The 24,107-nt window shown below is 41.3% G+C and overlaps 1 protein-coding gene across 1 annotated transcript in view; it reads right to left on the bottom strand.

Annotated features, from left to right (window-relative positions):
• Positions 1 to 24,107, bottom strand: part of LOC124616473 — a 294,931-nt gene that overhangs the window by 243,776 nt on the left and 27,048 nt on the right. Inside the window, exons 2-3 of the mRNA XM_047144782.1 lie at positions 14,251 to 14,435; positions 13,888 to 14,198 (exon numbers count right to left, since the gene is read on the bottom strand). Coding sequence (XP_047000738.1) covers positions 13,888 to 14,198; positions 14,251 to 14,435 — 496 coding nt within the window. The remainder of the gene's footprint in view (positions 1 to 13,887; positions 14,199 to 14,250; positions 14,436 to 24,107) is intronic.

The following is a 24,107-nucleotide window of genomic DNA, read 5'->3' as shown; positions in this document are numbered from 1 at the left end:
GAATAGCATCAGGGACAGGCGAAAACCCTGCCTCACGCCCCACTCAACTACTGTTTCTCTTCCACGTCCTTCCACCTCTGTAACTGCCGTCTGGGGGGTTGGGTTGTTCGGGGAAAGAGACCAAACAGCGAGGTCATCGGTCTCATAGGATTACGGAAGGATGGGGAAGGAAGTCGGCCGTGCCCTTTCAAAGGAACCATCCCAGCATTTGCCAGGAGCGATTTAGGGAAATCACGGAAAACCTAAATCGGGATGGCCGGACGCAGGATTGAACCGTCGTCCTCCCGAATGCGAGTCAACTGCCGTCTGGTTTCTGTACGAGTTGTAGATAACCCCCGTGCTCTTTATTTTATCCTTGCTATCTTCAGTAGTTCAAAGAATGTATTCCAATCAACATCGTCAAAAACTTTCATCAAATCTACGAATGCTATAAATGGAGGTTGTCTTGAAAAGAGGTTACACGATGATGATCAGTTTTATTTTAACAATAATTATTATTATGTTATTAATTATTATTATTCTAATTACGGCCGTCGGAAACTGTAAAATAATGATTTTTGATAAGCCCAATGAAGCATGTCAAGAATTACGATTTTTACTAGTGTTGTTTACGAAAAACTATTTACTAGTTAATTTCAAATGTTGAATGTAAATTCTTTGCAGGAACATTTCATAGATGAAAGCTTCTATTAAATCGACCTAACATGACGTATTATGCCAAAGGAAAAATTTGCGGTAAGGTCTTATGGGACCAAACTGCTGAGATCATCGGTCCTTAAGCCTACACACCACTTAATCTAACTTAAACTAACTTACGCTATGGACAACACACACACACCCATGCCAGAGAGAAGACTCGAACGTCCGACGGGGGAAGCCGCACTGGCCGTGACAAGGAGCCCCAGACCGCGCGGCTTATGCCAATGCATTCCTACTACGCGTCAAATTCTTTCAAATCTGGCAGTAATTTCTGAAAGTGAAAATTCAAAGTCACGCCATGTTTGGAGTTCGCATCTGAGGAAGGAAAGCGCACATGATAGTACAATGGCTTGTAACGCACTGTGATGTTCAAACCAACATTCGGGTTGGTGACAGCTGTACTTAATCCGTCAGATGTTGAAGTACACCTTTGATTTGGAGGAGGGACATTGGGAAGGACTTTTATCACAGTGTCATCCCACTCTTTTCTATTCAGTATTAAGTGTTCACAAAGAACAGAAGCCACTTCAGCTCGTGTAGAAACATATAGAAACGATGAGATGCCAAATTTGCGTTTCGTATTTCTTATCATTGGTGGCCGGTAAAAATAGTACAAAGTCGAACTGCTCTGCTAAATAGTCCAGCATCACTGAGTAAACTAGAACAGACTGGGTTACAACTAAATCCGATAGAAGATTTGATTTCAGCCTACAGTCATCAAGGCGATTACAAATGGAAGGATTGGTTGAAGTACACAACGACAAGGAAAAATGTCTGTTGACTTGCTCTAACAAAGATCCCGTCAGTCACACAAAAGATCTGGAAAACACTAAGGAAAAACCAAATTTGAATGGGGGGGGGGGGGGGGGGACGTCAATAAATACAACCCCTCAGATGAACAACTGCTCGACGTCATTCCTTGACTAAATCCCTAGGCACCAACAGGCATCTTTACAAAGTGAATTTTACTATTATCCGATATTACAGCAGGAGATTCACAAATATGATCTCTGCTGCTTTGTGCTCCAATTATTTGTCCTAATACACTCGTAATTACACGAACTTTATTGCAGAGGCAAAGCGACATACAAGGGGGAAAAAATATGTAGGTACCAAAATTTAACCTGTACCGACTACTAATTTTTCCCGATGCCAAGAGAAAATACTAAACAAAAGAGGCGTCGTTTCCCCGTAGTCACGGCCCCGCCGGTATGAGATAGCCTATCTAGGCTACATCCAATTTTTTCTCACGGACGTGGAAAAAATTCTGTTTCCAATGGATCTTCGACCATCACACAGTCGCGATTTACTCCGAATTCTAGAACATGCGTGTGTGTGTGGATCGAGGCCTCTATTTATAATCTGCAAAATACATCTAGGAATTCGGGTCTTGACTCATACATTGCAATGATTAAGTACGAAAGTAAAAGGCTTAAACGCGAACAGTGGTACATAAATCTCAAAATTGTTCGGTCAAAATAGTAACTGCTTAATACTGGCACCTAAAAAAAAAAATATGAAGCATGAATTTTCCAGCATCCCTGGCGTTGATAACGGCTATTGCCTACCTAAATGTTGTCATCTAAACTTTCGAGAGTTTATAATGTTCATGTGATCAAGTGCGACAGACTTAGTCCTGTTATGCAGTTGTTTCCACAGAATTCTCAGTAACAGAGCTCGGACAGTTCGACCCAATTAAGGCTCTGAAGGTGTTAAATTTGTCTTGGTGACTGCAACCCAATTTAAAATCCTAGTCTTATTGCAGGAATACACATGTTCAAATGAGTGCTTGAGTGGGGGTAATTATTGGCAACGCAGCTTGACGTATTCACTCCTACGTTTACTGATGACGATTGGGATTTTTACTAATGAAAGTAACATCGCTTTCAGTTGGTCTGTAAGAAAACGGGAAACCGTAACCAGCTGGGAAGTTAATCATGACAGCTTAATGCAGCTATCTGTCTATCTAGATGGTACCAGAGGGTGTGTGAGTCAGAACAAAGTCGGAACTGACATATATAAGAAGAATCGGATCGAATACTTCGTCATAGATTCAGGAGCGTCTTATTCAGTAAACCGAAGCACGCGAGATCACGATTGTAAACACGTTTAAAGTTGGTTGATCTTAACCCCTTGTTAAGAAAGTGATCCGTCTGATGCACCTGGTATGCGGACGTCGTGAACCACAGACATGTGCAGAACCAGTTATTCCATCCTAGCAGTTGACAGGCCACACAAAGACGTTGGCCCGAGAGCTACTGCAGGTATTGAATAGTCACGCCACACCAAGCTAGCCTGATTCTCACGCGAGACATACACTGAAGAAGACGCGCACTACAATCCTGATCCTCTGATACACCTGGAGACTAGCAAAGCAGAATAAAAAAGTCTAACCCAGGACAATACGAGAACGGCAGCAATGATGATTTCTACGTATTTCATTACGTAAACATAGGTATCCAAACACTAGAACGGACAGAGATCATCTTTTCCATATCTTATCAACAAGACGTAACCGAACATGCCGTTTGCTGCGAACTGTAGATTGTAGCACGTTAGTAACACTATCACACAAACTTCTTTTCGTTACTGTATTTCTGAGATGTCAAGTCTAATGCAACCTGTTTCCTACAGCCTCCATACGTTGGAAGAACATGTGTTTTTAATCAAGTGTGGCCTGTGCGATAATGGAATTTTTACATTCAGAAGCTTTGGTTTGTACTTCAAAATGACCCTTTTCTGAGGTAACCTAACGCTTGGAAATTGCAAAACCTGTACTGCGTCCAGTGTCTCCCTCGAGCATAACGAAATCATAAGGCAATAACTAGCGAACCACTTCAATATCTCGTTTAAGCTCTAGTCCATATGCTCAAAACATTCATAAAATAATCGAAATATTCTGCTCTTAATTTTAGCTTTTAATTACACCATTTCTTATAGTATATCGCTGATTGCCATCGCTAAATCAGACCACCCAAGATTGTATGCACTTCTTCAAGAACATATTAAACCAACAATTACAATAAAACAGATCAAAGAGATCGATTTCCGAAGGTTTCCAAATATTTCGCAGAAGGTCAAGAAAGCGTTTTATTTCTTAATGTGATCGCCATGTTCCTTCAAGCACCGACAGAAAATTCAATTAATATAATAAAATGGCTCTGAGCACTATGGGACTTAACATCTATGGTCATCAGTCCCCTAGAACTTAGAATTACTTAAACCTAACTAACCGAAGGACAGCACACAACACCCAGCCGTCACGAGGCAGAGAAAATCCCTGACCCCGCCGGGAATCGAACCCGGGAACCCGGGCGAATTAATATAATAAAATTGATTTTATAACATCACAGTGCAACAATTTCGTCTTTGTAATATCGCTAGAGGAAATATATCTACTGAGCACAGAAGAGGTACTTTAAGGTCACAACCACTGGTGGGCACTGAACTTCGTGCACACTAAACACCATTGGAAAACTACCTTGTGTATTGGTTCAATAGACATCATGGCCTACCTAGGTACTTCTTATTCCCAGTATTGTGATTAGACGATTCAGTGCAAGCTGTTGTTGTGATAAATGGTATATAGCCTGGATATAGTGGTACATCACACGAAAAGAATAAAATCTGCAATTTATTATATACAGGAGACAGCAAACCGCAAATAAATAATAACGTTAAGGCATCTCGACGTAGATATATACTGTGAAAAAAAAAGGCTTAGTTTACATCAGGCATATACCTCAAAGAGGAAACAGAATAGCTGACGGTCGCTCTATCCAATGCAATCGGCTAATAGCGAGGAAAACAGCGCACTAACATCTAATAGCAAATGCTGAAATGCAATGTTATGATTGCGTCTTCGCAACTGCTTTCCTCAAACAACTGTCACGCTTTGCTGTCATTCTAATACACGATACACCAGATGCGTTCACAAAATGGTTACACAGTTCTATCAAGAGCGCGTAGCACGACGGACAACGACTTCGATGAGTGGCGTAAAAAACTTAAAATTAGTTCTCTGAATACACGCGTTGAGTACCGCTAATCTGTCCCGCAAAACCGCAGTGTTCTTCTAACACCGCGCAGAGAATGCCACGTGGGAAATAAGTTTGGCTTTCTACCAATGTGATAGCAGTCTTTTTCCAACATTTCAAGCTGTCAAATTTTCATCGATGACGAAAGCAGAGATGCAATACATTTCAGAAAGTTGACGAAAGATGACAGTACTAAATTATGCAAAGCAATACAGTCAGATGAAAAGAGTCGAGACAGCGTCGTATTATAGCGCTTATCAAAAAACACGTTTACCACCGTTAAGAAGCCACAACCGCATTTAAGTGAAGATCGGTGTTATCCAGTGTCTGTGCACACTGTATAATTGATACATGACGTGACGAAAGAAGGAAAGAAAGAAATTCAATACATGCATATATTTTTATGACGTACTAAGTGATTAGTTACAACCACACCATTGTCTTATATGATGAAAAATTTTACACAGCATTGCATTCTGTTTTCACCTGCATGTTTGACTTTTGGTAATATGTCCTGTATGCCGTTAACTTACGCAATAAATAATATGATTAAAATTGAACGACATTTCTAAATAACACCATTTATTTTACACAAGCTAGAAAAACATTCGTAAATAATGTTAACGTAATTTAGCGATAACAGTACGCATCACAAATATGATATCCCGTAAGCTTTGTAATGACGTCGCATGCAATTCAGAACAAAATTTTAAAAATAATAAGTTTTTTATACACCTTTACAGATAAACATGATAAAATGCTAAAGGAAACACAAATTAGGCCACCAGCATTAAATTAATAAGATGTGTAATCGTGCCTCTATTCATATACGAGCAATAAATTGAAACATAAACGCAGTGCAGAATACGGTCTGGAAGGAGTCGTAATAATGTAGTCTAATAAAGGCAACTGTAGTCCAAATTTTTTACGAGTACTTGGATGGAAAGCACAAACAACGCGTCCTTCCGTTTTCACAAACTTTCATTTCCGAAGAAGTCTGCAGCCTCTCCAACAGCGATGACACTATAACAATACCTTATAAAGTCGCCTCATAACGAAAAAGCTTCTCTGTGCCTTTGTCATCTACGGAATCTTGGGGAATAAAAGCCTCGAAACTCATGAGAAAAGAAAGGATCTTGTTTCCAAACAAGGCAATCCAGATTAGTAATTAAGCACCTGAGACAGTACCAACGCCCGTGTACGCGCAACAGTCACTGCTGCCCTAAACCCTCGACCTTCATCCACACACATCCTAACTCGCGGACAATCACTTCCCGTCAGAGGTGGACAGAAAGACCTGTTATAGAACTACGCAATATTTCAGCACGACTAAAGCATGTTCAGTTGGATATAACAATGTCCCCCACTAGGGAATGTTCCGGGAGATGGAAGACAGATCTGACTCCTGGCTTGTAAATAAAGTGAACTTGCCAATATGATGACAGAAAACAAGAGAGTTCGAACCTTTATTTTGTTTTGTTATTTGAACGAGAGCTTCACGGTGAAAAATTCAATAGCACAGGTCGCTTAAGCGTAGCAGTGAGACTGGAATAAAATATTGGCCAAACTTTTAGTACGAAGTGTCGCCCACATGGAGTATCATGGCATCTTCTCTATTACGCCTTTTTGTAAGCAAACCACTTTATCCGCATCGACGCAACGTATCTGCATATTAGCGGTTAACATGTCGTCAACAACCAGGTCATTAGCCGAGGTGACTGAGCTAATTTTATTCGGGCACGGAGGACAGATTGGCTGTTTCTATTTTGAAGGAATCAACGACTGGGTGAATGTGTCTTCTTGCTCTGTGTCGTGTCTACAAGCACGCGGTATGGAGAGCATTCTTCACACAAGTTAAACGCTCAACTGACTGTAGTTGCTGGGGCCTATAACGATACAACATCGACAATATTACGACACAAATCACCGTTATGTCTTTATAAAGCGTATTTTAAAGAGAAACGAGAATACGATGATACAGGCGAAGTAAATGTGGGACTGAGAAGTACTTTAAAAATAAATTACGTGAACTTTGTCCTCCTGTACCGCGAAAGCCGTTTGAGGAAAGAGAGCAATCACATCCATAACCAAGAATTAATAATTATGTGCGAAATATTGATAACTTGACATAGGGAACATACATGCAGTGACATAAATAAAGCGACAGAGATTCTGTCATTATTTATTTATACGTTGATGAACTTTTACGACATTTGAAACCCAAGTATCGTAAGGTCGTTTAACAAGCAGGCTCTATTGCCGATATTTTTCTCAGACAGTCAATCCGAGGACAAAAAACCGTTAGTCCATCACCCATATTTTCTGTTCATAAACGTAATTCTAAAATAAAAGTGGAAATGACAATTCGCAATAAATATCTACAAAGTATTAATCGTATATTAGAGCTGATATAAAACAGAAATCTGATTTCGGAACAACCATTACATTATCCATTATAATAGATACGGATGTTAATTGCCTTCCTTCTATACGGAAAAATGAACAGGAGACAGAGGGACAAAATACACTTAAATGGCTGTCCAAAACAATGATATTTGCAAAAATATTACGCATGGAACATGATTTAAAATTGCAGAACCTGACCTCGTAGAAAAGTACTAGGAAGGATCTCATTAGAGATTACGAAACATAGAAATCATGTTACAGACTACCTGTATCCTTTAAAGCAAATGGAAATCGGAAGGCTAAAACCCGTCAACATATTAAGCTATGAGCAGATATGTAGACCAGACGAGGAAGGGGCCGCAGTTGGTCAAACGTGCGATGATTGATTATCAAACTTCCTGAAAAACATGACTCAATAATTACACTTATGGTAAATTTCACCAAGACAGAACGATGCATCCTTCAGTAATAAATTATAAACATAACCCTAGAACAAACGACATTGATTTGTAAATTAATTAACAAAAATCTGGTCTTTAAAAAACAAGTCCAACGTAATACCGCACACGGTAAGTTAGGCCATTCCCAAACATATTGGTGAAAATCAAACCATTCTCTAACACTGCTATCCAGCCCTATCTCTAGATTTCAGTCGCTTAGGAAGTATCATTAACTATTTCAAACACGCGCGAAACGCTGTCATTACGGTGAATTGTCCCGTACAAAATTCGAACGAATTCTCACTGGATCTAGCGTCAGCGGTACTGGTGATGAAAGAATCAGTTTCGTGTGGAATGTCACGCATCTATTCGTGCAACTGTGTATATGCCTAACGGATCGTCGATAAGATAAAATCTCTGTTATCGAACGTAGACGATTACCATTGTGCCTGCAAGACAACTGCAGCAACCTACAGCGTTATAAAGTTCAGACAGACAAATTTCCCCTGATGCGTGCAAGACACACGCACATCTTCACAAATGCTGCAACAAGTGTGACTGAACGAGCGTCTACCTCGGTACACGGTCAGTTCATCACGGTATTGAACTCTTTCGTAGTGCACGTACACGAAAAGTCCTCGTACATATCATGAAATTGCTGGATACAATGAAGTAAGCGTTCGCCTCCATTCTATTTTATAACTATGTGTCACATGATTTCTGGACTACGAAAATAGCATCATTGTCGCACATGATTGTTCTTATTAAGGATAAAGCAGCTATGGAAAAACAAGAAGATAAGATATTGTTCTAACTCAGGTTAGGTTTGTGGGATTAAGACTAAAGCAGGAATGCTAAAAATCACTGACAGATGTTGCCTCTTTCTGAAAGGTGTTTATTTAAATTAGCGCAACAGTTAGCTTATATGCTTCCAACATCTGAGTTACCCACCAAAAAGTATGATTTTAGGAAGGTGGCCGCAGCTCGCAAATAACTGATGAACGCCATGATCTACCGTCAAGAGCTGCTAATGAAACTTCATTACTGAACAAGAAATAAAGGAATATTGTCTGCAGCTCTTGGCGGTAAATCATGACGTTCTTCAAAAAGAATATGTTTGCGAACTAAATGAATGGTCCAAATTTCTTTGTCTATCAGATAATTTAACCAGCAGCAGCAGATGGAAAACACTTGAGAAAAGAAATCGCAAAACATTTTCGCGATCTTATTAGCCTCGTCCTCGAGTGTAACTAAAATCCATGGCAGATCTATAGGCTGACATACGCTCTTTAATGGAAGCACGAGAGAGTGTATTATATCACATGTAAATAACGCGCTGTCAATGTTACAGCTCCCTAATAAAATCAATAAGGTCAAGAATGCATCTCAACCAGACGAAATCACAGATTGTCCGTAAAAACATTAAATTTTGTAACATCACGTCCTTTAACCGACCTAAACATGACGGGAAAGAGTAAAGTTAGCGGTTTATTTAGGCACAATATGCAACCAGTCGCTTTTTAATTAGATGTAGTTTATTGTGTCCTTAGCAAGAAGCTTAACAAGATTTAGAGTGACTGCAGGCTCACCACGAGACGGAAGTGTTACAGGAAAATTATATCTTGGACCAAGTACCTAAATGCCGCATGTGCGTGTCTATATGTCTGTATACACTAGCATAATGTCCCTTATGGAACTCATTTGCCATGTATAGCATGAGGCATCACAATCACCAAGACACGAGCGCCCAGCTTCACACGATCAAGGGTACTATAGTGTTCCTGTAACACCTCCAGTTGATGACGAACCTGTAGTGGCTCTAAATCTAGCTAACGGTACAATGAATCGGAAAGCGACTAGTTGCATATTAGACCAGCATTAACCACCAGTTTAAACCACGGATGCAGTTCGTCACTCACAATCGATATAATGAGTAAATGAAGGTTTATCAACTCCACCAGACGTCGAATTTCCTATGAAACACAAAACTTTATGACTTGGAGGCAATGACTGTGAACGGTACGTTGTAATGTCAAGTAATAAGTCTACTGAAGTTATTTAGGCCATACCGCAGGTGCAAGAAATCCCACTGGACGCTAAAGACAGGCTACTGTGTAAGCAACGAACACCGCGGTATAATAGCGAAGAACATCGGATGAGAGGATAGTGTTGCATAAATCTTCGACAGGTAGCGAATTCCCGCGAACTATTGTAAATCATTTAGCTAAACAATCATGAATACTGGTACAGCAAGGCTTCAGAAACATAGTTGAAGAATAATACATACAACACCGCGCCTAGTCCACAGCCCTACGGCAAACATTTTCATTTTCATGCCATAGAAAGGTAAAATATAAATTGACAAACATCCCTCGAGGGAAATACGGAAGCGTCCGATCCCACCCGTCTGCTTTGACCCATGACGTCACAAATATGGCGGAAACAAAAACAAACACACACACTTTCCACAAGAAGCCTAATGACACTAACGGGACAAGCGCGGGAAATGGGGTGTTTTGGGTGGGGGGCAAACTAAATATAAACAAATTTAGACGCCTTGCGTAGCTACAACGTGTAAGTGAAGACAGCCATGCATGAATACCCACCCACCTCCCCAGGGGTCGTAACCCCTGCAACCCATAGAAGATAAAGATGCTTCAGTAGCTGATTAGTGTTTTTTATCTTTAAAAAAAAATCTCACGGGATAGAACGAACAGATCAGAAAGATAAATATAATAAACTAAAACAGAAATTCGAGGAAACAGATAATTAAAATAAGTAATAAGTGTTTTTAAATTAAAAAAAAATTTCACGAGATAGAACGAACAGATCAGAAAAGTAAATAAAATAACGCGCCGTCATGACGTCACACACGATAACACCCTTACGTCACGGGTCAAAGCCGACGCGTTGGATCGGACGCTTCTGTCGACCCTCCCTCGAGTGCGGATATTGTTTTTATTTCTAATGCACATTCCACCCAGAGCAATATATCGTGCTTCGATTATTAAAATCGGAAAAAGGGCGAGGGGGTGAAGGTACGTAGATACGATTCCGCGGAACGCCCGCCCAGTTCCGCGCAGAGCCAAATTGTGCTAGAACCCTCCGTCTTGACAGTAAGTGCCCGGTGCATGTAAGAAAATACGCACAACGAAAACTTCACTGCGGCCCATACACGAGAAAAAGCAGCAACACTCACAGGTATGAACAGACACCGCATTTTTTTTTCTTCCAGACAGTAAGCGATTCTCATTACAATTCAGGAAAAACAACCGAAACGACACAAAGCAAAATTGTGTGTATCGCAAGAAAACAGCAAGAAAGAAGAACTCGCGGAATCTTGCCTAAGCAGCGCGCTGTCGTCCACTGCTGTTAAACTGCGCTCCACGTGAAGGATCAATTTTCTGCAGCGATACAAGATATTTCGTTCGATTCGCTGCCGTATCGCGAATTAATGCAAACCGCTGTCTGCCCTGGGTATCGGATGCCCGTGCTTGGTCGTAGCAGGAGGGTGCGGCAAGCAGGAAAGCACCCCCCGCCGAATTCCTGGGGGCAGCCGGCGCCAGTCCGCCCCCACCCCCGCCCAGCCAATAATTTATTTTTACTCTGAAGGGCCGCACTTCGCAGCTGAAAGGAACGGCGCCTCGCACAAAGACCCACTGCAACGTTAACGCCACCCCGCCTTCATCGCTTCACCACACCAAGACGTAATTTTTCCTCTTTCGAAAAAAATGTTAAGACTTGCGCCAGGCGTTGACCTGGAAAATTCCGTATAGACTCCGACACCCCTTTACAACAATAACTGGTAAGAAGCGTATCAAATAGAACTTACAAAATAATGAAAAATTAACAACACTTAATACCACAGTTCAAGCTAAACCCGCCTCCAACATTTACGACAACAACTCTCAATTCGTCATCAGGTATCCCCGGTTACGTTTCTCTTAATACATTTCCAAGGAAGGGACGAGCAAAGGGACTCCGGCAGAACTTCTAGCACCCGAAGACACGCCAGAGTAATGTCTGGTAACTTGCCGTCTGGTGTGACAAGGCAGTTGGTAAATTGTTTTCTAAATTGCGGGCAACCACAGCCAAGTTTCCGCATTTTGAAAGAAATGATCCGCACTGACTGTAGAATACCTTCTATTAAAAGCCACGACCGGTTTCGCGTCAATTGAAGACGCATCCTTAGATGATGAAAATTCTTTTCTCTTCGGCGATGACTTGTTAAAAAGAATCTCAACACCTGAGGATGCGTCTTCAGTTGACACAAACCGCTGGTGATTTCATAAAAAACACTTTAAAACCAACGCCGTTCAATTCTTTCAAAACGTTGCTAAATTCCTATTTTATGTCTATGAGGTAAGACTGGCTACAAAGTCCTTAAATCACACGCCAAAGAGGTAGTCGAATGCCCTACTTGCACACCTAATGTTAAAACTGGAACCGACTGAACCGTATATCTTATGTAAAAACGAAGAAAGGGAACGCTCTCCACGTTTTACATACTTAGTCATCGTCGTTATCTGTTGTGAGGACAACCGTATCACCATCGCGGCACGGAGACTATGCTGCACTAGCCGTTCGAATGTGTGGTTTATTTAACTATAGTCCACAATCTGTTCTCAAATCAAATATATCACATATATTGACAATTGTGCGTAATACTGTCACCAACGATCAGCCATCACGAGCTAGGACTGAAGAAACATTTATCAATAATCGGTTCGCTATATTTCCTCTATAAAGTTGCTAATACGACTAGTATTATCTCCAAAAGAACGATGCAAAATATGCTCTGTATCGTATTTAACTGTAAAAGACGGTTGTCTCCACGAAAAACTCACATAACTGCCTCAGAATAAAATTACCGCCATAGTGAACAAGAAATTAACCCCACTCCCAGCAGAAAATTGTTAAAAAATACACATAAATCACCTTAAAAAAATGTCACTCAGCTACCACTTTGAAAAAGCCAGATCGAGAAAAAGAATTTGCGCGCTCATCCATCGAGACTAAAAACCCCAACTAAGTCGAATGTCCCTCAGATTGAAATGAAAATTTGACATCCGAAAACAAACTATACACCGTTCTTTTGATCAACCCACAGTACTTGATAATGCGTTTTGCTAAACCAGTCAACCAAAAAAAAAAAAGGACCAAAAGAATGAGTACTTAATTATGGCCTATGTTGCTAAGGAACAATGCGAGGCAACAGAATTTATGTAACAACAGCTGAAGATTTCCTCACCAAATATGGATATGCTCACTAACAGCAAAGAAATCAACAGGGTGAACACACGCAAGCAAAAGCGTTATTGGCTTTACTAAAATAGCTCATGGACTAATTACATATCACGTATCACACACCTAACCTGATACAGATAGTATTCTGTACCTTACAAACTAAACTGAATCAAAATATGTGTTATCACAAACGAAACGCATGACGCTCCGATTCTGCTCAAGGCGGAATTCAATTCACACGAAAGTGGCGATTAGCCTATTGCTGCCAATGCATAGGAAGAGCAATATATAAGTCTTCATTTATTCATAGCGAGAGTCTACGCAATAACCGCCTGTGGCTAAACTAAAGAAATATCCGTTAAAACGCACAGCATGTGGAGACAAGCCACCAACACTACAATAATTCTAGAAAAAACATCAACCGCTAGAGAAGAAGAAATACGTTAACCTGACTTTACATATGCTGACACTTGTTTCTCAATTCGAAGAACGTTCACAGTGTTTTATTTCACCCAGCGTGTAATACGCATGTCACTCATGGTAGTACCGGTGGAACAAATTACCGAAGAAAATCTTGAAACCGCAACGCGTAGAAGTACTCTGAGGCGCCTTTTATCGATTACACAACGAGCAAATGCTTCTTGAATGGCCTAGATTCACGGCCGTTCACTATCTGTTTCATGCGTTCTAAGGCATCCCCGCGTAGCTCGTTCTGTACAGAAATTTCCAAAATCAGGCTTTGTACTGGCAATAAGCATTATTCACATGTATCAATTTTACTGTGGAGTTCACGGTAATGCATTGCAGGTTGTTGATTTGAATAACAGACTGGAACGGAAGGGCGCTGGACATCTACATACCAGAAGCAGGTCCTGGACTCAGCACGTGTGCATTTATTTACTTATAAAATAAATAAATAAATAAATATGGTGTATGTAAACAATCCAAACGTAGCCCTATACCAGTCAGCGAATTAGTAGCATCGTACAAACTGTGACACTCGACAGAAATGCTGCAAGGCGACGTCGAAAGAGATGAAAAATTAAGGAAAAACTCACCATGCTGCCTTCCATGTCACTATCGTGAGGGTCCTCCATCTGGTAGACAGGAACAGGTTCTCTATTTTTGACCCGAATTTTGACTGTTTTTGCGACAACACCCACACTGAGAAGATGCGGAAGCGGAGAAGCGTCGCCCCGGTGGATGAGCGCACGTGGTCGTGGCAAGCAGGCGCGCGAAGGTCGGCGTGGTCGTGGTCGGCTGGCGGCGTTTCCTCGGCTGCACGTGGACGGCGGGCACGCGCGCGGACACAGATTCTGCCACTGCACGGGCCAACTCGACTGCGGCGGTGACACACACGGCGGACACACTGCACCTGACCAGCACCCGGCGCGCAATGACGCCCGCCGCGCTCCCCCCACCCGCGACGGCCGGCCGCGTCGCCGCCGGCAGCCAATCGCGAGTTGCCAGGGGCGGGGTCTCGCGCGCTCCTGGGGGCGGGCCCGACGCTCGTTTTTTTAACGACACGTGCGCGCGCAGACCAATGATGATCGCACGGGGCGCGCCGGGTCCAATGGGGTACGGGAGCACGCCGATCAACGCTGCACTGCAATTTTGTTTACATACGTACAGAGGAAGGCGGCAATAATCGCGAAAAGCGTAAACGCTGGAAACGTGCTATAGGACGTTAATAGTGTTTACCGCTGTAGGCCTCAGTTCAGTTAGTTGGCTATGTTTCAGTCTGCAGTCCAAATGCTGACACTCACAGAGGATGCAGAATGTAGACTGGCAATGGCAAGAAAAGCATGAACTTGCATGTTCATACTGTCGCAAATAAAAGCACACCGTTTTCGGAATCTGTGTTTAACTGTTAACATCTTAAATTTATTAGTGCCGAATTATTCTTTTGTATATATGCTGACGGGTGTGAATATTACCGAACTATCAGTTTAAGAAGTCATGGTTGCAAAATACTAACATGAATTCCTTACACTTGAATGGAAGAAACGTAGAAGCTGACCTTCAGGAAGATCAGTTTGGATTCCCGAGAAATGTAGGAATACGCAAGGACATACTGACCGTACTTCTCTTTGAAGAGAGGTGAAGGAAAGCAAACGTACGCTTGTAGCATTTGTAGACTTAGAGAAAGCTTTTCACAATATTTACTGGATTATTCTTTTTGAAATTAAGAAGGTAGCACGTGGAAATACAGGGAATAAAGGGCTATTTACAACTCGTACGGAAACCAGATGGCAGTTATAAGAGTCTAAGGCCGTAAAAGGCAAGCAGTGGTTAAGAACCGAGTCAGACGGGATTGTAGCCTATGCACAACTCTATTCAATGAGTATGATGAGCAAGTAGTAAAGTAAACCAAAGAAAAATTTGGAGCAGGAATTAAAGGCCAGGGAGAAGAACTAAAAACTTCGAGGGTTGCCGATGACATTGTAATTCTGTCAGATACAGCAAAAGATTTGGATGAGCAGTTGAACGGAATGGACAATGTCTTGAAAGGAAGATATAAGATGAACATGAACAAAAGGAAAACAATGATACTGGAATGTAGTCTAATTAAATCAGGTGATGATGTGCCAATTAGATTACGAAATGAGATAGTTAACGCAGGAAATGAGTTTTGTTAGCCGGCCGGAGTGGCCAAGCGGTTCTAGGCGCTACAGTGTGGAACTGCGCGACCGCTACGGTCGCAGGTTCGAATCCTGCCTCGGGCATGGATGTGTGTGATGTCCTTAGGTTAGTTAGGTTTCAGTAGTTCTAAGTTCTAGGGGACTGATGACCACTGCAGTTAAGTCCCAAAGTGCTCAGAGCCATCTGAACCATTTTTGAGTTTTGTTATTTGAACTGAAAAATAACTGATCGTGGCTGAAATAGAGAGGCTGCAGAATGTAGACTGGCAATGGCAAGAAAAGCATTTCCGAAGGAAAGATTTGTTGACATCGAATATGAACTTAAGTGTTATGAAGTCCTTCCTGAAAGTATTTGTATGGGGTGTAGCTATGTATGAAAATGAAAGACAGACAAGAAACAGTTTAAACAAGAAGGGAATAGAAGCGTTTGAAATGTGGTGTCACAGAAGAATGCTGAAGATTAAGTAGGTAGACCACGAAACTAAGCCGAGCGGTCAAAGGCGCTGCCGTCATGGACTGTGCGGCTGGTCCCGGCGGAGGTTCGAGTCCTCCTTCGGGCATGGGAGTGTGTGTTTGCCCTTAGGATAATTTAGGTTAAGTAGTGCGTAAGCTTAGGGACTGATGACCTTAGCAGTTAAGTCCCATTAGATGTCACACACATTTGAACATTTTTGAACACGAAACTAATGAGAAGGTACTGAACTGAACTGGGAAGAAAAGAAATCTGTGGAGCAATCTGACTAGAAGAATGGATCGGTTGATAGGACACATTCTGGATGAATACAGTAAGCAAAGTCAGAAGGATGTAAGTTGCAGTAGTTATTCGTAGATGAAGAGGTTTGTAGAGGATAGAGTAGCATGGAGAGCTGAACCAAACCAGTCTTCGGACTGAAGATCATAAGAACAACTACATTACATTTAGTTTTTATTCCCGGAAAAATGACCATCTGAAGGGAAAAAGGAATTTTTACCTTTGTAGTTTTAATATAGCAGTGTACTGTACCACATTTGTAACGCAAAGCGCTAATGAGAGGGAAACTTACATTTACATAAAAGAGTTGCACATTTTTGTACTGAATGAAATGATTTAAAGATGATTACAAGTTATAAAACAAAAACAACATCAGATATTTTCTTCACTCGGCGCTTACTGATGTAATACAAACACATCGTCTTCTTTTGAGTTGCTGTATTTCACAATTTGATGGTTCATTCAATCAAAAGGGAACTCATCCGTTACAGTATTGGAGTGCGTTTCGTCCTGGTCCTTTCTGTGGAGTCTCAAACGTCATGGAGTGTAGGCCTACCTGAATAACTTCTCTCCGAATATTTACGTAACGGATCGCATTTCCATCTTTGCGGTCAGGTCTCCAGGCATTGTGTTTTGCGACAACCCGTAACAAACCGTGAAGAGCACACGACCATTTGCTGTGGACGTTTATCCCGAACTCACGTTTTGATCCATTTAATCGGTTCTTCCCGCTTTCTTGTTGTATTCTGTCAGGATGGACAATCGAGGAACTTCGATTTGTTTTCTCGATTGCTGAGAATATTTTTAACATTAGGTGCTGCATTTGATGCTGCGGAAAGAACGGAGGTGTCATGCCATTTAGACAGAACCAAACCAATTTTCTTTTGTTTGCTAGGATGAACGGTATATCTTTCGTCTTTCTCTATTTACTTCTTCTTTGGAGAGGGCAATTCTGGGGGGTACGATTTTCTTTCAATATGCCCCCAAAGCCTTGTTCTGTAAAAAAATTAACAAATTCGGACTCGTATATAGGTTGTCGAAATAGAAGTAAAAATTATTGAAGTGGCCTCAGTGTGGTAGCGTTACTTCCACTTAACGCTGGAAAGGTATTACAAAAGACGTTTCGTAAATTTCAATAAATGACACGTGGTTGTCTGTTTGGTAAGGGATTCTTCACAATTCTTGAACATCGATGATAAAATATTGTAAGTGTTGTACTTGAAATCCACGGTGTGATGAGATTCTGACTGTAGAAAAAAATGTCTCAATTCAATTGCCAATTGTTACCTGCAGTTGACTGCTTCTCACAAGTGCTAACACAAGACTGAAAGAACAGATGTTCAACGACCCTTAAATAAGGGTATCAAGATTACAGTAATTCATAGTTGTCCCAAAAAATCAGTAAAAGTCCAGTTGTGTGACGTGTACCAATAATGTAACGCTGGGCAGGAAAGAATAATTACTGTCGTGTAAACGGCGACCACCGTTGGCTATGTGGCCGTGCCTATAGCGCTCCAATAATACTCTTACCCGTTTTCTTCCACTATCGTGTAAGTCCGAAGTTGTTTAATGTTGTCATCATGTTCAGCATGGATCGTGTACCAGAACTGGTATTATTATTGCCCCGTCTTCAACGTTCCCTTTCGGAACCCAAAGGAACTTTCTGGCAGATTAAAACTGTTTGCCTGTTGCTACATCTGTTCAGTACTCTGCATGACACCGTAAGTGCGGCGGATAGTACCTCTCTCACTTAATGTTCCAGCCACGAGTGGTGTGCGGTAAGTACCATTGTTGGTACGCTTTCGTGCGAGCTTTAAATTTACCTTGCTGGTCTTCTCGCGAAAGGAACGTAGGGGGAAGAAGCATGTTGATCTTCCAGCAGTATTCGCTCACGGAATGTTAACAGTAAACCACACTGTGATCCGCAAAGCCTCTATTGCAGCTCCTGCCACTGGAGCTGGCTAAGCGTCTCCGTGACGCGTCCGAGCTTCTTAAGCGTACCTGTGACGAAATGTGCTGCTCTTCTTTGGAATTCTCATTTCCTCTATCAACAGACTCAGAGATTGATTGAATTATCTTATAGTAACAAGTCACTAAATAGGCCTACCTGACATTCTTTGGACTTGGAGCAGCAGATTAATTTATTTGAGATTGGTATGAAGCAACATTATCATTTCCGCGCGTTTTCATGACCGCGATGCAGTCATACCCGGATCGACACTAAGGAACGAAAAGATTTACTGAATTTAAAAGAAATCAACACTACACATTGAAAATAATTGTTTCAGAAATGATAGGAAAACGATAATGTTCCTCCTGCCTCAATGCTGCCTTCGGTCCATCAGCGTGATCGTAATTTCTGGAGGTAAACTGATACAAAATGGCTAACATTCAAGTAATGAGGAGATGGAGCTACTTAAGGATAATTTGTCTAAATAAGCACACTTCATATATAACACATGTTTTTTTAATGCTACGTACCTTTTTATATTGCAGCTACAATAGCTGGTGCATATTAACAAAAGCTTTGCACATCACAGGCAATACTTGAGATTAATGTCCTCTTGATGGTGCCTGTACGTAATTAATTACATAAAACAATATGTTTTCTGATTGAGAAGACAATTAGCACATTTACAGACTATCTTGCACAAATTATAAAATACAGATTGCGGGACACAGCAAGTCCGCGTCCGCCTTTCACGGAATAGAAACAGTAAAACGTGAAGCGCTCAAGGCCTCACTTGTTTTGAAACAACAGAATTCTTTTTATATCATTAATCGATACGTGTACTTAGATATTTACAGCCGCCTCGCAGGAGCGGCAAAGATATAGAATAATAGATTCTGTCGCTGCTATACGACGGTTCGTTTCTTTTACATTACAATTGTTTGATAACTTCAGGCCATCAGGAGTTTACTGTTGAGCGTATACTAATGTTTGTGAGGCGAAAATTACCAATATTACAGAGTCCCAAACTGACGAGCAACACTCAGGTATCATCATGGGAAAATGAGGAATGCGAGACATTTGATACAAGTAAGAAAGAGACTGGATCATGGAGGACAGCGTGGGTGATGGTACATCATCCTAAACGAACCTGTCATGAAACGCGCTGCTCTTCTTAGGATCTTCTCTCATTCCTCTATCAGGTCTTATCTAGTAGACTAAGAGCTTCAGTCTGAGGAGCAATATTCAAGTATCGGTCGAACAATTAAAAAGGAGAAAGAAATGTCTACGAGAAGTATAGAAGAATAATCCCACTATACGCTTCCAAGCCCTACGCAAGAATTATTAACAGCAGAATAAGAAAGATAGGCGACGTTGTCTTAGTGGAGGGGCAAAATGGCTTTGAAAAGGGACATCTTGTAGCGACATTGCGACTACTGAACGACAGTTAACTGAAAGATGACGAGAATACAATCTAGAGACTCATATGGCATTTACTGATTATCAAAAGGCTTTCGATAGGGTGGACAGAAGCAAGTTTTGTAACATCATAGAAAAACGACGATATCCGAAACATTTAATACAAGCAAAAGAGAGATTGTATCAGCGTACAGAAGAATGAGAAATACAGGGGAAGGAAAGATAAGACAAATATCAATAGGGAGTGCAACAGCGGTGTAGCTTTTCAGCGACTGTATTCATTATATACCTAGATGACATCATTAGACAACGGAAACGGAAAGTTGAATAAGGTGTCAGGTTAATACCAGGACACGTATATATAAATACTCTATTCTTTGCCGATCACCAAATAATCATTCAGAAAACAGAAAATTACCTCCAGTTTACTATAGATAGCCTAAATAGAGTATGTAAGAACTATAATCTAAAAATTTCTGCAAGAAAAGAACTAGAGGAATGGGTTTCAAAGGGAAATTCCCTGGACATTCTAAAATAGTACTAGACGAACAACCGATAGAGCAAGCGTCACATTTTCAACTCTTAGGCTGCGATATTAGCTAAGACTATGAAAACGATGTCAATTGAGTTTCAAATGATGTGACACACTACGTGACAACACGAGGAAATAATCAAACCTAAAATTCTGCAAAGCAACGACTGTTCCTGTTGCCGTGTATGGGGCGAGAATGCTTGATACTAGCTAAGTAAGACGTAAGAATTATACTGTGGACTGAATTTACATATATTAAACAATTTTGTAAGACAAGAACTTAATGTATACCATATAACTAAAAGAAAAAAAGCCGAAGTCGCTAATGAACGGCTGTGGGGTGGATCTCGACTCAGAGGTAAGTCGGTTCGAATCCTGCTGGAGGAAAATATTCACTGGCAAGGGGAGGAGGAATGGTGTAAAGTTCCTGATAACTAATTTTTGCGCAAATATTCTGCTTTTAAATTCATACCTCTTCGCAGTGTTTCGTGGAGTAAGGGCGAGTGACACTGTTGATTGTGATGCGTCGGTCGGCTGGGCACGTTAAGCTCTACAGATTTACAGGTGCCGTTTGAGAGGAACAGGCGCTGTGGCGACACCGAGTTTCAACTTCTCTCTTTTCCTTTCATTCATAACAGCACACACGCGACGTTACGATGTACAAATACTCATCGCGTAGGTACACAATTGACACTCGCAAAAAGGCAACGACAAACCACTTCCATTTAGATCTTGCCTGGAACGGCGATGTAGAATTCCTTCAACTATTCCCCTACCTTCGTTTGGTGAGTGTGGGACTACTTTGACATTTGAAATGAAAGAAAAAGAGTAGCAATGGTATATAAAATATAAAATGGAAAAAAAACATCAACAGAACAGTGGAAGACAGAGTAGTGAAACAAATAATCGATTATAAATCAACAGTAAAAAGATGTTGGACGACCGAAGAACAGATGGTTTCAGTAAAGACGAAACAGACTGTTAGTCTACATCACGAAGAGAAAAGGAAGAAAATGAAATCCGACTCTATATTAAACGGTTAAAATTTTAAGAACGCAACATGAATACAAACCACTGTTCGATCTGTGGTAATGGGTTTAATGTTCCAAAATTAACCTCCATCCTCACCACCGCCCTCCGGAACGAAGCGAGGGAAGAGAATTTTGTGAAATACTTCCATGTAAACCCGAGATGTGCAAATAACAGCCGGCCGTGGTGGTCTCGCGGTTCTAGGCGCGCAGTCCGGAACCGCGCGACTGCTACGGTCGCAGGTTCGAATCCTGCCTCGGGCATGGATGTGTGTGATGTCCTTAGGTTAGTTAGGTTTAAGTAGTTCTAAGTTCTAGGGGACTGATGACCACAGCTGTTAAGTCCCATAGTGCTCAGAGCCATTTGAACCATCTGCAAATAACACGTTTGGCCCGGTCTTAACAACTACACATAAACAGCTCTAGATCCTGCATTTAAATTGTCTGTGTCCTGTACCTCCGCTGTTGTTATTTCGTGGATTTTTGCGTCGTGTTCGTCGCCTACGAACAAGCATATGCCCTGAAATTCGGATCTATCTTTTTTAAACAGTTCTTCATAATATGTCTTCTATCTGCCTAGGCTTATTAGCTTTATGTTTATACTATTTCTGTCATGTTTTCTTAGCTCTTTTACCACTTTCCATGCTTCTTTAGACTTTGAACACTCTACGCAGCTGTTAATTTCTTCATATTTAAGTTCCCATATAGCTTTTTTTGCCCTATTTACTCCTTACTTTGCCTCTTCCTCCTGTCTTATTCGTTATAAGCCGTCTGCTATAGGCCTCTTTTCTCTCCTTAAATTTTGCTGCAGTATTATCATTTCTCCAATCGCTCTTAAATTTGCCAGGCGTGTTCTTAGTTACTCCGAGACTTTCGGAGACCGCTTCGTCAATAGATCTCACAATACCCTTGCACACTACATCCACTGTCGCATCATCAGACTCATGTACGAGGATGTACTGAAAAGTAATTCCCCGGAATTTTTATGACAAAGCTCTTAAAGCTTTTTAAGTAAAATAAACATTATTAAAATTCTGCACCCTTATTCTCTGTGACTACATATTTATTTCAGGACACAGACAACATGACAAGGAACACATTTCTCCCGACAAGACACCAGTTTTTTGATGTCGCCACTATAGAATGTTTGACTTCGTTGACTGGGCTGCAACCTCACTTCTGCTTGCAGCGCCTCATCGCTACCAAAGTGAAGTCCTCGAAGGCGTTCTTTAAGTTTGGAAACAGATGGAAATGGGATGAGGCCAAGTCTGGACCGTATACGGGATGATCGATGACAGTGAACCCAAGACGTTTGGCTGTCGCAGATGTCGCAGCGCTCGTGTATGGTTTGGCATTGTCATGCCGAAGGAAAGGCTGCTCCATGAGTGGACTAACGCTTCGAATTCGGAACTCGATTATATCACGCTGTTTTCACACCGATGTAGTTACGTTATACACCGCCATGGGGTTGGGTTGTTTTGGAGGGGGAGACCAGACAGCGAAGTCATCCGTCTCATCGGATTAGGGAAGGATACGGAAGGAAATCGGCCGTGCCCTTTGAAAGGAACCATCCCGGCATTTACCTGCAGTGATTTAAGGAAATCACGGAAAACCTAAATCAGGATGGCCGGACGTGGGATTGAACCGTCGTCCTTCCGAATGCGAGTCCAGTGTGATAACCATTGCGCCAACTCGCTCGGTACACATCGCCATGTTACACGCTGCAATTCGCAGTCCTCTGTCAGCAGAGGGCTACAAATATGTTGAGATGAAAAAATAAATGTAGAATCTTAATAACGTTAGTTTTATTTAAAAAGCTGTAAGAATTTTCACATACAGAATTCGGAGGCCTTACTTTTCAGCATGCCTCGTACTAACTCTTAAACCCACAATTTTCTCCTTGTTACACTGCTAAATAAGCGTCGAAATATTGCCTGTTCTCTGCGATTTTAGCCGGTAGCATTACGCCTTGCGAAAAAGTGCGAACGTTTTCAAAAATTTACTATTAAAAACAATCTTGATCACGATTTATTTATCAAGGTGACCGGTTTCGACCACTGCTGTGGTCATCTTCAGACCTAAACTTAGCTATAAGTTGGAACGGCGTCCAACTTCACCATGGCAACCAATGGTTCCAAATGGTTCACTAACAGTCCTTGAGAGGGCAACCCATGTACTGCCAAACCGAAGTTCATTTATCCTACATATTTAAATATTTTTAACGCTTCTTAATTGACAATAGCTGTTTAATAAGCTAAGTTTAGTGTGTATTTATTTTTAATTCTTGACAATGTTCTTTTAACTAAGAAATTTTACATTGTTATTCGACTTATAACTCATTGGTTAGTAATGACATTATGCAGTCAGAAGTGGGCGGAGCCTCCATTATATATAGTAAGACGTGCACTGGTTTCTCCAGTAGTGATTATCCAACAGAAAGAGGTTCATACTGAATGGTAATTCATCGTTTTATTGTTTTATAACGTTATGGATTTTCTTTAATGTATGTAGCACTCTAATTATAGCTTTGTATACAACTTGTAGGTCTGAAGATGACCACAGTAGTGGTCGAAAACGGTCACCTTGATAAATAAATCGTGATCAAGACTGTTTTTAATAGTAAATATTTGTAACACATTGATCACTGCTACTCCCATAATGTATTCAAAAGTTTTCAAAAATGTTTCCGAATCGTGTAAGTTAGGTGGGACGTGGGAAACAGTCTGGTATTTACCTACTTGTATGTGAGAAACTGCTAAAAATCTCATACAGGCTGGCCGGCACACCGAGCCTCATTGTTAATCCGCCGGGCGGATTCGATCCGGGACCGGCGCGTCTGTCGGAAACCACCATTGTGCTGGTGTGTTGCTGCTTCACGATAACGCACGTCCCCATATCGGGAATGTCGTAACGCAGAAGTTACACCAACTCATGCGGGAGACATTCGAACACCCA

Source organism: Schistocerca americana, chromosome 5 (genome assembly GCF_021461395.2).
Source record: "Schistocerca americana isolate TAMUIC-IGC-003095 chromosome 5, iqSchAmer2.1, whole genome shotgun sequence".
NCBI classification, from domain to species: Eukaryota; Metazoa; Arthropoda; class Insecta; order Orthoptera; family Acrididae; genus Schistocerca; species Schistocerca americana.
The sequence above is the reverse complement of the archived record's forward strand: the minus strand, read 5'-3'. Positions and strand labels throughout refer to the sequence as shown.